Raw genomic sequence first — 13782 nt, 5'->3', positions numbered from 1 at the left:
TTAAAAGGCTCTTTTACAGCGCTTCTCCCAATAAGCGCTGTAAAAGACCTCCTTGTTTTATTACGGTATATGAATGTTTTTTTTAAAGCCTTTTACAGCGCTTATTCAAATAAGCGCTCTAAAATGTCTCATTATGTTAAATTTAAAAGGCTCTTTTACAACGCTTATTTGCAAAAGCGTTGTAAAAGACCTCCATGTGTTATTATGTTATATGAATGTTTTTTAAAGCCTTTTACATCGCTTTTTCAAATAAGCGCTCTAAAATGTCTCTTTATGTTAATTTTAAAAGGCTCTTTTACAATGCTTATGTGTAAAAGCGCTGTAAAAGACCTCCTTGTTTTATTATGGTATATGAATGTTTTTTTTAAAGCCTTTTACAGCGCTTTTCTAAATGAGCGCTGTAAAACGCCTTATTGTTTTTGTGTTTTGTTATGTTATTTTTTAAACAAGCTCCGCATGCAAAACCCACATAGTAGTAACTGGTCACCACCAAAATCTCTTCCTCTTCACCAAACTCTTCTCCTTTTATGCATCTTCTTCACAAACATCAAAGCTTACTCTTTCACAATTCAATCTCCACCTCAACACCCTTTTTATCTCTTTACATTCTCTTTCCTTCTTAAATCGAAACTTAATTGGTATTCAGGATCATTGCCATGTTGCGAAAAATGGGTAAGCTCAACATGCAAAACCCACATAGTAGTAACTGGTCACCACCAAAATCTCTTCCTCTTCACCAAACTCTTCTCCTTTTATGCATCTTCTTCACAAACATCAAAGCTTACTCTTTCACAATTCAATCTCCACCTCAACACCCTTTTTATGATCTCTTTACATTCCCTTTCCTTCTTAAATCGAAACTTGGTATTCAGGTTCATTCCCATGTTGCGGAAAATGGGTTTGAGTCTGATGTTTTTGTTAACAATGTGTTTTTGGGGATTCCCATGATGCGTACAAGGTGTTTGAAGAAATTCATGTTAGAGATAGTCATGTTAGGTGTCTGATGAATATTATTTTTAAAGCTTTTTACAGCGCTTTGTCAAATAAGCGCTGTAAAATGTCTTTTTTACTTATTTTCAAAAGGGTGTTTTACAGCGCTTTTTATAAAAAGCGCTGTAAAAGGCCTCAGTATGTGTATTTTTGTGTTGGTTTTGTTTGGGTTCAATTTTGGATGACTGTAACTCATACATTTATTCCAATCGAAGTGGCATTTAATTTACATTATATAAGTGACATTAGTAGCAAACTGCGAGATGTTATAACTAGGATATAAACCATTCAAATTATATAAGTGACTTAATTTGCTATTCTGCCATATTAGTATAAAACACTCAATTCAAATTACATGCATATTTATCACAATAATTCAGATTATAAACACAGTTCAGATTACATGCATAGCTTATATAAAACAATTAAACATATACATTAAGATGCCCTTCTTCTTTTCCTGGTGACATTCACATTTGTTTGTCCATTTACAATACGAAACGATGGATTAATCCAAATTCCCTCATCATGATCATCTCTAAGATATAAACCATCATCAGTTGAATCAATTTCATGTGGTTGTTGTGATGTTGCAAATAAAAGATCATTACCAACATCTTCATCATTATTGTTATCATCACTTATTTTATTGGTCGATAGGACAACAGACCATTTATCATCAGAAGGATCAATGACATAAAACACTTGTTGAGCTTGCGACGCTAAAATAAAAGGCTCGTCTTTGTATCCCACCATATTAAAATCGACAAGCAAGAATCCTGACTCATCAATCCGAACGCCATTATTATTATCGACCCACTTGCAACCAAATATGGGAACATGAAACATTGTGTAGTCTAACTCCCATATGCGCTCGATAACCCCAAAATATGATAGATTTGCATATATTGGGTTTTTGTCTTTTGCACTTGAGACATGCATCGCTTCAGCTACGAGAGTGACTCCACTATTTTGCATAGTGGTCTGATCATCTTGTTCTTTGGTATAAAATGTGTAGCCGTTAATAACATAACCAGTGTAAGAAAAGACATGTAAGCTCGGACCATTTGCTAGCCACCTCAATCTATTTGAAATTGATCCGGGGTCTATATCAAATTTTGACATTATGTGATTTTTTAACCATGTTACAAAACTTCGATTGTGCTCTCGAGTTATCCAATTTTGATTCCTATTCATGTTCAAACGAGATAACTGATCAATGTGTATTGTAACATACGGTTGAACCTCATCATCATTGTGCAGAACATACAATTGTGCCTGCTCCCATTCTGTCCTTGATATAGTCAGTAGTCTCCTTCCAGTTATCCCTTCTCCTGATAGTCTTCCCGAATGACGAGACATGGGAAGCCCTATGGATTCAACATTGGACAGATATTCAGTACAAAATTCAGCAGCCTCTTCAACAATGTATCGTTCAGCAATACAACCTTCTGGTCGACTTCTACTTTTTACGTACCCTTTTAATATTTTCATATATCGTTCTATCGGATACATCCATCTCATATAAGCTGGCCCACAAAGTTGTGTCTCCTTAACCAGATGAACAGTAAGGTGAACCATTATATCAAAAAACGATGGTGGGAAATACATTTCAAGCTCACACAAAGTAACAACAATTTCCCTCTGCAATGTCGGTAATTTCTGAGGGTCGATCACTTTACTACAAATTTCCCTGAAGAAGAAACATAATCTAGTTAAGGCTAGTCGAACTTTTTCAGGTAAAATGGAACGTATACCTATTGGTAGCAAATGCTCCATTATAATATGACAATCATGGGTCTTCAAACCTTTTAACTTGAGGTCTTTCATACAAACCAAATTTTTAATGTTCGAAGAGTATCCTTCTGGAACTTTAACTTCGTGTAGAAATTTACATAAAACAATTTTTTCCTTTCTAGATAGAGTATGAGCGGCTGGAGGTAGATATGTGCGATTTCCTTTCTTTACTGGAGCCAGTTCATTTCTTATTCCCATATCGACCAAGTCCAATCTTGCATTGACGCCATCTTTAGACTTTCCTGGAACATTGAGTAACGTACCAATAACACTTTCAAATACATTTTTTTCAATATGCATCACATCGAGGAAATGTCTTACATACAATGACTTCCAATATGGCAATTCAAAGAAAATTGACTTTTTCTTCCACCCAGTTTTCACCAGCTCTCCCGCAAAAGGTTTGCCAAATTTATTGGTCAAACCTTGTACTTTTTCAAGTATTTGATATCCAGTCGGTGCTAAAGGAGCTTTACCTTCCTCTGATTTTCCATTGAATGCATTTCTCCACCCACGATACTGATGACTATAAGGTAAAAATCTACGATGTCCAAGAAACACATTCTTCTTACAATGTTTCAACCGCATCCAATTTGTACTCTCTTCACATATAGGACATGCACACTGACCTTTAATGCTATATCCTGATAAATTACCATATGCTGGAAAATCATTAATTGTGCCGAACAACATAGCCCTCAAATTGAAACACTTTTTCCTATACCCATCATAAACTTCCACACCTGTCTCCCACAGAATTTTTAAATCTTCAATTAAAGGAGTCAAGTATACGTCGATATCATTCCCCGGTTGTTTGGGTCCAGAAATTAACAGAGACAACATCATAAACTTACGCTTCATACATAACCATGGAGGTAGGTTATATATTACCAAAATCACAGGCCACGTGCTATGTGAGATGCTTTGAAGACCATGTGGATTCATTCCATCAGTAGAAAGTGCAAGTCTTAGATTTCTTGACTCTATCCCGAATTCAGGATACTCGTGATCAATTTTTGCCCATTGTGGGGAATCTGCAGGGTGTCGAAACATTCCATCTCTAATTCTTTCATCTGCATGCCATGTCAAGTGTTTTGAATCTTCTTCACTGCGATACATGCGCCTAAATCTTGGTATTATAGGAAAATACCACACGACTTTTGCTGGAGTAGATTCTTTCTTCTTATATCGAGAGACATTGCATTTCGGACACGCCTTAAGTAGTTCATATTCGTTTCGAAATAAAATGCAATCGTTAGGACACGCATGAATCCTTTCGTAACTCATTCCAATAGAACACAAAATCCGTTTAGCCTCGTAGGTTCGACTGGGAAGTTCATTATCATCTGGCAACATATCTTTTATGAGTGTTAATAATTCCGTAAAGCTTTTATCAGACCATCCATTACTCGCTTTTAAGTTGTACAACTTTAATATCGCTGACAGTCTTGTGAATTTAGTACAACCATTATATAATTCTTTCTCTGCATCACTCAACAAACTTTCAAACATTTTAGGACAATCTCGAAGATCTTCTTCAACTGCTTTTGCAATCTCATCAACTCGGTCCGGCTCATATGTATCTGTATCGAAATCAGTTGAAGCATATGTAGAACTATTCTCAAAATTAATGTTTCCTTTTTTTTTCTCACCATGTCTTATCCAACATGTGTAGCTTTGATCAATTCCATTACATACTAGATGTCCTTCTAATTCATCTTCTCTAACACATATATATATATATATATATAACAATTTTTAGTAGATTTAATATATATATATATATATATATATAACAAAACATAACATATCATGTGTAAAAAATACCTGAGACAACGTAGATGGCCGCAAAGTACGTAGAGGATATTAGGGTTCCCAACGTATATAATTATTTGAAAGATGTAGAGGATATGAGGGTTCCCAACGTATATAATTATTTGAAAGATGTAGTTTACAGCGCTTGTGAAAAAAACGCTGTAATATGTAGTTAAATTCAATGAAAGCGCATGTATTTTACAGCGCTTGTGCAAAAAGCGCTGTATTAGGTAGTTCAAATATTTGGAAGCGCATGTGTTTACAGCGCTTGTGAAAAAAGCGCTGTAACTGATAAGCAAAAGCGCTTCATTTTATAGCGCTTTTTTGACAAGCGCTGTAAAAGCCTTATAACGTTATGCGCAAACGTTATATGACCTACAACAGCGCTTGTTTTACAGCGCTTGCGAACAAAAGCGCTGTAAAAGGCTCCGTTATTTTTAAAATATATTTCCAACAGCGCTTGTGTTGAGCAAGCGCTGTAAAATGGGCGCTGTTAAATGTCATTTTTGGCGTAGTGCACTTTTAATTTGATTTAACAGAATTATTGTTATTATTATTATTATTATTATTAATATTAATATTAATATTTAGCATATAATATTATGTATAACTATTTATGTATCTTGAGTTACAAATTAAAGTACAATCAATATTAGTTAATTAACATTCATTGTTCCTAAATCATTATTGGTAACAATATTTTTTCAATGGTTTTAACTACAATTAATATATTGGTCCTTTTAAAAGCTTCTCACAAAATATATAAATGACAACAATTTGTGAAAATTATTTTGTATCGTATATTGTTTATTTAGAAATTGGAAGATAGGGACACAAACACTTTGGTCTCTATGCAATTTTTCTTTGTATATTTATTTTATGTGCTTTTATATAAGTAAAACGTGCGATAAATTTTACATTTTTTTTAGTTTAAATCGTTGAGTTTTAACTCTATTTATAATTACAATATGTTTTGACATGTTTATAGTCAATTATTGTGTATATAGATATTTGTGCAAATACATCAATATTTTTTATATCAAATTATGCTTATATTTCATTATGGAGTATATTATGTGTTGCACTATTCATTATGAAACTCCAATATTCACTTTGTCTTTATATTTTATTTAATAACTTTTATCTTTGCATTGAACTATTGTGCCTCCTCCAGTTCCGAATTTGTAACTATTTAAATTGTCGTCAATTTTTTTTTATAACTATTTTCACACACCTTATGCAATTAACCTTCGGATCGCAGACCCGCCACTGCCACGAGAAAAAATTTTCAATAGGTAACAATCCTACTTTATTAACTCAAAAGAAAACCTCTTTGTAGCCCAATTATTTTCAAAGAAGTAGATAGAGTTTGAAAGAAAAAAAATTCGCTCAAATAGTTTTTGAGTAAGTGGTATTTTGTAATATAATATACCTATTTGCTCATTTTTTTCAAAACATTGATTGTTGCTAGTTAGAGTATTGTTTTTGCATGCATACTTTATCTCATCTATGACATAAAAGTATAGTGGCTTTCCAAAAGACAAAGAAGATTGTTCATAGTCAGCTTCATAGTAGTGTTATTATTGTGTCTTCAGAAGATTTAGAACTATGTGTCGTTTATAGATAAACGAATAATGTTTAATATTTAGATTAAAAAATTATTTAATGTTTTTTTTTTTCTAAAAATGTATTATGTTGTCAACAATTTTAAAAATACTACCTATTTGAAGTTTCTACATTTGTTTTACTTCTACTCAATCGTACATACATGAGTTGTTTGTGAAAATTCTCAAGTCAAGTTGTATAGAAGTCTCATACTCAAGACATTGTAATTTAGATTTGTCATTTCTTTGACAGGACTATAATGAAATGAATACCAAATAACAAAATCATATACACATTTTTCTAACTATATTTTTCTAACAATATTTTGACAATAAATTTAGATTTGTTCTTCCATTTTTGCTAATAAAATTTTTCTAATAAAAGAGCAACTAGCGTTAAATTAAAATCTTAGAAATAAATACCAATTGACAAAATCATATATTTTTCTAACAATATTTTGACAATAAATTTATATTTATTCTTTCACTTTTTCTAATAATATTTTTCTAATATGAAAGCAACTAGAGTTAAATTAAAATGTTAGTTGCAGCTATTTTTACTCTGATGAAAATAACACTCATTTTGTCATGCCATTTTTAATTCTACTTTTCATTTTTGACAACATGAGTAAAAAAAAAAAAGCATGACTAATATGATTTTACGGTAGATAATTACATATGTTAATATTTATTAAAATACTTTTAAGATTTTTAATACTAAATATAATTTATGGGTTTTGTTTGTAAGATGATCTTCACTATGAGTTTATTTTAAAAAATTATTATTTTTGGTTTTATTTCTTGGCTGAACATTTGAGAGAGTGGTGAATGTTTAGCAATTAATATTTCTTTAAAATAATAAAGTAATTAGAAAACTATAAATTTTAACAGATTATTGATTAACATATTAATTTTAATAGATTATTGACTCTTTTTGTTCTATTTTCTCATAATCTTTAATAATGAAATGTAATATAAGACATGAAATTATAAATCCGTTGATCAAACATTTAAATATTTTTTTATCAGTTTTAAATCTTATTCATTCATTAAAATATAACTAAAATTTTAACATAATAATTCAATGAATATAATTTAATATATGAATTATTTGCAATTACGTTCTCCAAAATGTTCTACATATTCTCAAATATGTGTTTATAAACTCATATATAATAATTACTCAACTAAAACTCACTTGCAAAAATACTCTACAAACAAAATCGATACAATATATTATTTTTGAAAATTTAAAATTTTATTCACAATAATATTAATATGTTAAAGTTTATATATCCCGCACAACGTGCGGGTCATATTCTAGTTGTATATTAATTTGAACTCTAGTTTTTCACAATAAATCTACCCAAACCCTTCTCATTCCTACATGCAAAAACAGAAAAAGGAAAAGAAAGGAATTCACATTAGTTTAAATCTTGATAATTTGAATAGGTTCTCTCTTAGGTTTTTCATGTAACATAGGCTCTAATTCTTTTCTCTTGATGATGATCGAAAGAAGAATGTTTGGACGTGCGTTGCACGGTAGGTGTTGATATATTTTTTATATGTGCATATATAAATATTGCATTAAAATATATAATTAATTTTCACTACAAAAATAGACAAAATAAAGGTATAAAAGTTTTGTATATAACTAACGATACAATTAATTGTCACCTTAAAAATTTAGGAGAATATTAAAATTTTAAATATGTTAACGTGAAATGAAAATGACTTTTTTTTTTCTCAAAAACATCATTTATTTATTTAGACAGTTTAAATTTTGGTTTACTTGCACCATTGTTGCTCCTCAACAATTTTAGTTGAAGAATTAACCACAATTGTTTTTGTTGAAGAATTTTTGAACATTTATAACTAATAATAGAGAGTCGGGATCAAATAACATTTTTTAAATTAAATATGAAAGTGTGAAGACACCATCGTGATTAATAGACATCTGAATTATATTGACACTTTCATTTACCTATAAATATTTAGGAACCCTAAAAATATCATTAATAAAATGAAAAGACCGATATTAAAAAATAGAGAGGGAAAAGAACTAAAATCATTAAGAAATTGTAGAGTTTGTAATTAAATAAGTATTTTTACTCTTGAAATAATATGATAAAAACAATATTTTACAAAAGTTTAATCATAAAAATTAAAAATATTTTTAGGGATGGAAAAATTATTATTAATCAAAGTAGAACTCATCACCATTTTACAATCGTTTCAAGTTGGATTTAAAATCTATCTACAATATCAAAATCTTACCATTTAACTATCACATCCTGGACATAAAACATTAACCCTGATTTAAGTGATCGTGGACTCTATTTTTATTAAAGTATATAAGTTATATGAGAAAAAAAAAAGTATATAAGTTATGTAGAAATTATTAAAATTGTAATATTTTTATTGCACATTTTAAAATGCTTCGAAACAACGCTCATGGTAAATAATAACTATGAACAAATCATTTATTAGATTGACTAGTTGTTATTTGTATATTATGTCCATGGTAAAAATATGTGTCGACTAAATAATAATAATAATAATAATAATAATAATAATAATAATAATAATAATAATAATAATAATAACAATAATAATAATAATAATAATAATAATAAGGTATAAAAGTCGTATGTTGATTATTTTTAATATCTAAATAAGCATTTAAAATTATTTGAACATTTTATCAACTATATTATTAATTTTTATAAAAAATATTTTTATTTAAACCTTCTAAGATTTTCATTTTGTAATTGATTGTTGGTTTTTAAAGTGTGATGATTATGTTTATATATATTTTTTCGTCATTTAAGATTTTACATTATAATTATTTAAATATAATTAAAATATTGTGATTTATTTATTTGTAATGAATTATCAAGAGTAACTTAATATCAAATTAAATTTGGTATCAGAGTTGTTTTTTTCTTATTGTTAGTTTTAATCATAGAGTTATGAAATTAAGTTTTGATGATTATGTTTTAATTATATACTTTGTGGTTATTTAAAATGATTGTTACATTTTAATTATTAAAATATAATTAAAATATTGTGATTTATTTATTTGTAATGAATTATCAAGAGTAACTTAATATCAAATTAAATTTGGTATCAGAGTTGTTTTTTTTCTTATTGTTAGTTTTAATCATAGAGTTATGAAATTAAGTTTTGATGATTATGTTTTAATTATATACTTTGTGGTTATTTAAGATGATTGTTACATTTTAATTATTAAAATGTAATTAAAATGTTGTGATGTATTTAAATGTAATGATTTTCAATAATAACTTCATATGAAATTAAGTTTGTAATAATGATTATGTTTTTTTATTGTTAGTTTCTTTTTTATCATAGATATGTATGCAAATTTATATAAAAATTATAAAGAACGATTATTATAAAGGTTAGTTTTTTTGGTTTATCATAAGTTTCCTTCAAGAGGATTCTACTATGCACCCCACACCTTAACATCCCACCCTCCATCCCACATGAAATTACATTTTTTGTCATTTTTTACTATTTGTAGCCATAAGTTGTTGAAACTTTCGAATATTTTGAAATTTTTGAAATAAAAATTTTTCAAATTGTTCAAACTTTCGAAGTTATGAAATATTCGAAATGAATTTTTTCAAGAAATTGTTGAAACTTTAGAACTTTTTTAAATGAAAATTTTTCAAATTGTGTTGGTATGTACGACCTCGTAATAATCGGAATATATCAGAATGTATCAGTTCTTTAAGAAATTAAATCAATTTCATACACACAACGGAATTTATATCGTGGCATACAAGATTAGCAAGTTTTATTAGATTGATATGAGATTAATCAAGATGCATACAAGTCAAATTATCAGTTTAAACAATATTACTTATCATGGAATATGTTTAACATGCATCTAATATTAATCACATATACAGATATAGCAATATAGTAAATCAAAGGAGTTAAGGGTTAGAGAAGATTGCACCAAGAATTTATACTGGTTCAGTTGTCAACTTGACAACCTACATCCAGTCCTGACAATCCAAACGGATTTCAGATTTTCTTCTCCAATAGAAAGAATCAATTACAGATTGTCCAGTTTCCTCCCCGAAACCTATCTATCTTAATGATCTCTTTCCTATTGATCACCCTCTGATCCTTGTAGATACTCAGCAATCTAACACAGAATCAAAGTACGACTCTTTCTTGTTGAACACTCTTCACCCAAGAAAGTAGCCACCAGTTTCTAGCTGGCTTTTCTCGCTTTCGTTTTTGTTTCAAAGAATTATTACAAACAGATTAAAGGAAGAACAAAAAGTAGTCTTCAATCTTGGTCAATGTGGCTTCTCACAATTCTGGATATTCAAAGATTGTTTATGAGAACCCTTGTCTTTCAAGATCACTTTTCCAGCTATCTTTTTGATTGTTGATAATCTTCTTTTTCTTTGATCTGAAAAAGTAATCTCAGTGTATTAACCAAGTGTTATTGTATATCAAGAATATTCAAAGTATATTTCAGATTGTTATCATTATCATTGTTATTGAAAGAATGATTGAAGACAGTTTATATAGTTTCTGAAAAACATATTAATCAATCGATTTACCAATCGATTTCGTAAAGTGATAAACCAGTCTAATCGATTTGCCAATCGATTATCGTGTGTCTTGTTTTTCTTGAATCTTGAAACTATATAAGCCAATCGATTTACCAATCGATTCTTTAAACAACATTTCTCAGTGATTATGTTAAGACTGATATGAATCGATTTCGTAATCGATTGCAGATGTTATGTTCAAACTGAAACACATATCAATCGATTCCATAATCGATTTATCAAATCTTCATAATCGATTAACAAGTACTTAAAATCGATTTGGTCACACGCTCAGAGTTCACTGGGTTTTCAAAAGATCTTTCAATCGATTTGCCAATCGATTGTGTTTAAGTCAGTGACTCAGCTATTTTGATGTTAATCGACGTGCCAATCGATTTGTATGTATTTGTCTGAAAACGTTCTTACCTGGGATTTAGTTCAATCGATTTCCCAATCGATTGCAACCAAATTTAACTTGATTGAAATTTTACAACACAGATTGTCCAATCGATTTGTATGTCACAGGAAAAGTTATTTTGCAAATGATTTTTAAGCAATCGATTTACCAATCGATTACCCTTAAAACTGGGGTGTCACTGTGACTTGTCCAATCGATTTCCCAATCGATTTATTTCAATCAGGTTTACTTTGTGAAATGTATAATCGATTTGTCAATCGATTACCCTCAAAACTGGGGTGCTACTGACTTGTGCAATTTTCATTTCTAATTTAGTCAGTCGATTGTCCAATCGATTATACCAACACAAACAGTTGTGTTTCCTTACACCCTTGTTATGAAATCGATTTCCCAATCGATTTGCTTCAGTCAAAAGTCAACTTTTGTTGATTTCTTGTGTTTCAAGCAACCTGTTCCAAGTGTGTAGGATTTGATTGTTGTTCCTGAAATCTTGCTCAATTCAAATATTAGATTTATCATGTATTGTATGAACATTGTTGAATTATTAATTATGTCAAAATTAGGAATCAAAGGATCAAAATCCAACAATCTCCCCCTTTTTGGCATAATTGACAATTCATACAATTGTAACTTGAGCATTTCAAAACAACAAGCATAAGTGTATTATAAACTATATTATTAATTATTATTAAGTATCAGAGCAAAAAAAAACATGCAAAAACATCAGATTGTAAAAACAATGCAACTATCAAGTTATAATTTTTCTCCCCCTTTGTCAGTTAAGTCAAAAAGGCAGAAAAATCAATATCTCCCCCTATGTTAAAGAACATATGCATTGGGTTTGAAACATATAACATAGTGCATCAGAAACAATGAAGTTTATATGTATTAAGTCAAAATCAATCAATGCAATTAATGAGCAACTTAGATGATTAAGCCAAATGATATAACATTTAAAAAAAATTCATCATACATCACAGAATTATAACAAGTCAGAGCAAAACAGTATGAAACCTAAGGGTCCTAATCACCTAGTCTAGGCTGGTCCTCACTATCATCTATGGGAGAGGTTGAGACCGCTGTATTAACCTCAGCAGGTGTCTCCTCACCGTGAGTCTCAGGGTTATCTAGGGGATTTGGGTTAGGTTCATCTGCAGCTTGACGACCAATATCCGCGATGTCTTCAAATGACAGTTTGATGCCGAGGTGTGCTTGAATCGCATCCACATCTTTGACAACCGAGTTTAAGGAGGCTTGCAGAGTCCTTAAAATTGCTTCCAATCTGGACTGAGATTCCAACACTTTGGCATTGTGTGCCATCTGAGCTTCAATGAATTCCATTATTCTATTCACAAAATCAGGAGTAGCAGATGTAGTGACTGGTTGAGGCTGAGTCTGAGGCTGAGGCTAGGCTGATTCAACAGCAGCTTGAGGTCTTATCCATTTTCCATGTAACCGTTTCAATTGCATTTGATTCACAATTGATTCACCAAACACCAATGTCGTTTTAGCAGATTCCTCATTTCCAAATGAGACCTTGAAGTGTTTGAGAATTTTTGTGATCAACTGTGGATAAGGCAGCATCAGCTTGCTTTGAGATGCTTCCAACATGTGCCTTAGCACAATCCAACACCAGCTCATCCTTAACTCTTTGGATAATCCCCATAACAGTATGATGTCCAACTTCTGGACCACTGTATGATTTCCCGATCTTGGTACCAGCATACGCGTCAGAGTATACATCAACATCCTCTGTTGAACCTTCATTTGACCAATGGGCAGTGAAATCGATTCAACAAACCCATCGACCATCAGGTCTTTAACTGCGGTATGCCTATCAAGTGTTTCTTCCCAACCTTCATCAACAGTGTCAGCTTCCGAGCTGCCATCAATAGATTTGCCGTAGAAAGGCAATCCAGACAAAGTTGAGAAATCATCAAAGGACATTGCAATCCTTTTTCCTTTAACCAAAGCAGTAAAACCTTCTTCAGTTAACTTGAATGTAGAATAAAACTCCCTGATCAGCCTAGGATAGCTATCAAGTGTAGAAGACAGAAAACTCTCCAATCCATGAAACCTGAGGTGGTTCTGAAAAGTGAATTCCACAACATCAAAATATTCAAAATCCATGGTTCTAGCCTCATGAATTTTCCTTTTTGCGAAGTCTGTAGACAAAGATGGTTGTACCTCCTTTTCCTTAGGTGCAGAGACCTTCTTAGGAGGTGGAGAAGAATTAGGCTTCTTCTTCCTTTTCTGAGAAATTTCTTTCATGGCATCAGCCATGAGCTTTTCAGTAGGGGGTTCCTTACGTTTCTTCGTCTTTTCTTGGATTGGGGCAGGAGCTTTGCCTTTATCTTTGGCAAGTATTTTGTGAGTTGGGATGGGTACTCTCTTTGTCAAAGTTGGAGGTGGTGAAGGTGTTTCACTGGTGGAAGAAGATGATGGAGATGGAGTGCGCGCTTGGGTCTGTTTTACACGGGCCATATCAACAATTTGGTGTAGATTCGAAGTAGGTAGAATGTAGAATGCAGATACAAACAGATGCAGAGACAGAAGAATGAAG

The 13782-nt window shown here is 30.9% G+C and overlaps 1 protein-coding gene across 1 annotated transcript in view; it reads right to left on the bottom strand.

Moving 5' to 3' along the window:
• The window catches only part of LOC140920409 (uncharacterized), an 18404-nt gene extending 4701 nt beyond the window's left edge, over positions 1-13703 (bottom strand). The window contains exon 1 of the mRNA XM_073368683.1: positions 13507-13703. Within this exon, the coding sequence (XP_073224784.1) occupies positions 13507-13703 (197 nt within the window). The remainder of the gene's footprint in view (positions 1-13506) is intronic.
• Between the last annotated feature and the right edge of the window lie 79 nt (positions 13704-13782).

Source organism: Cicer arietinum, chromosome 5 (assembly GCF_000331145.2).
Source record: "Cicer arietinum cultivar CDC Frontier isolate Library 1 chromosome 5, Cicar.CDCFrontier_v2.0, whole genome shotgun sequence".
Classification (NCBI taxonomy): Eukaryota; Viridiplantae; Streptophyta; class Magnoliopsida; order Fabales; family Fabaceae; genus Cicer; species Cicer arietinum.
Note: the sequence above shows the minus strand (reverse complement) of the source record. Positions and strands in the feature narration are given on the sequence as shown.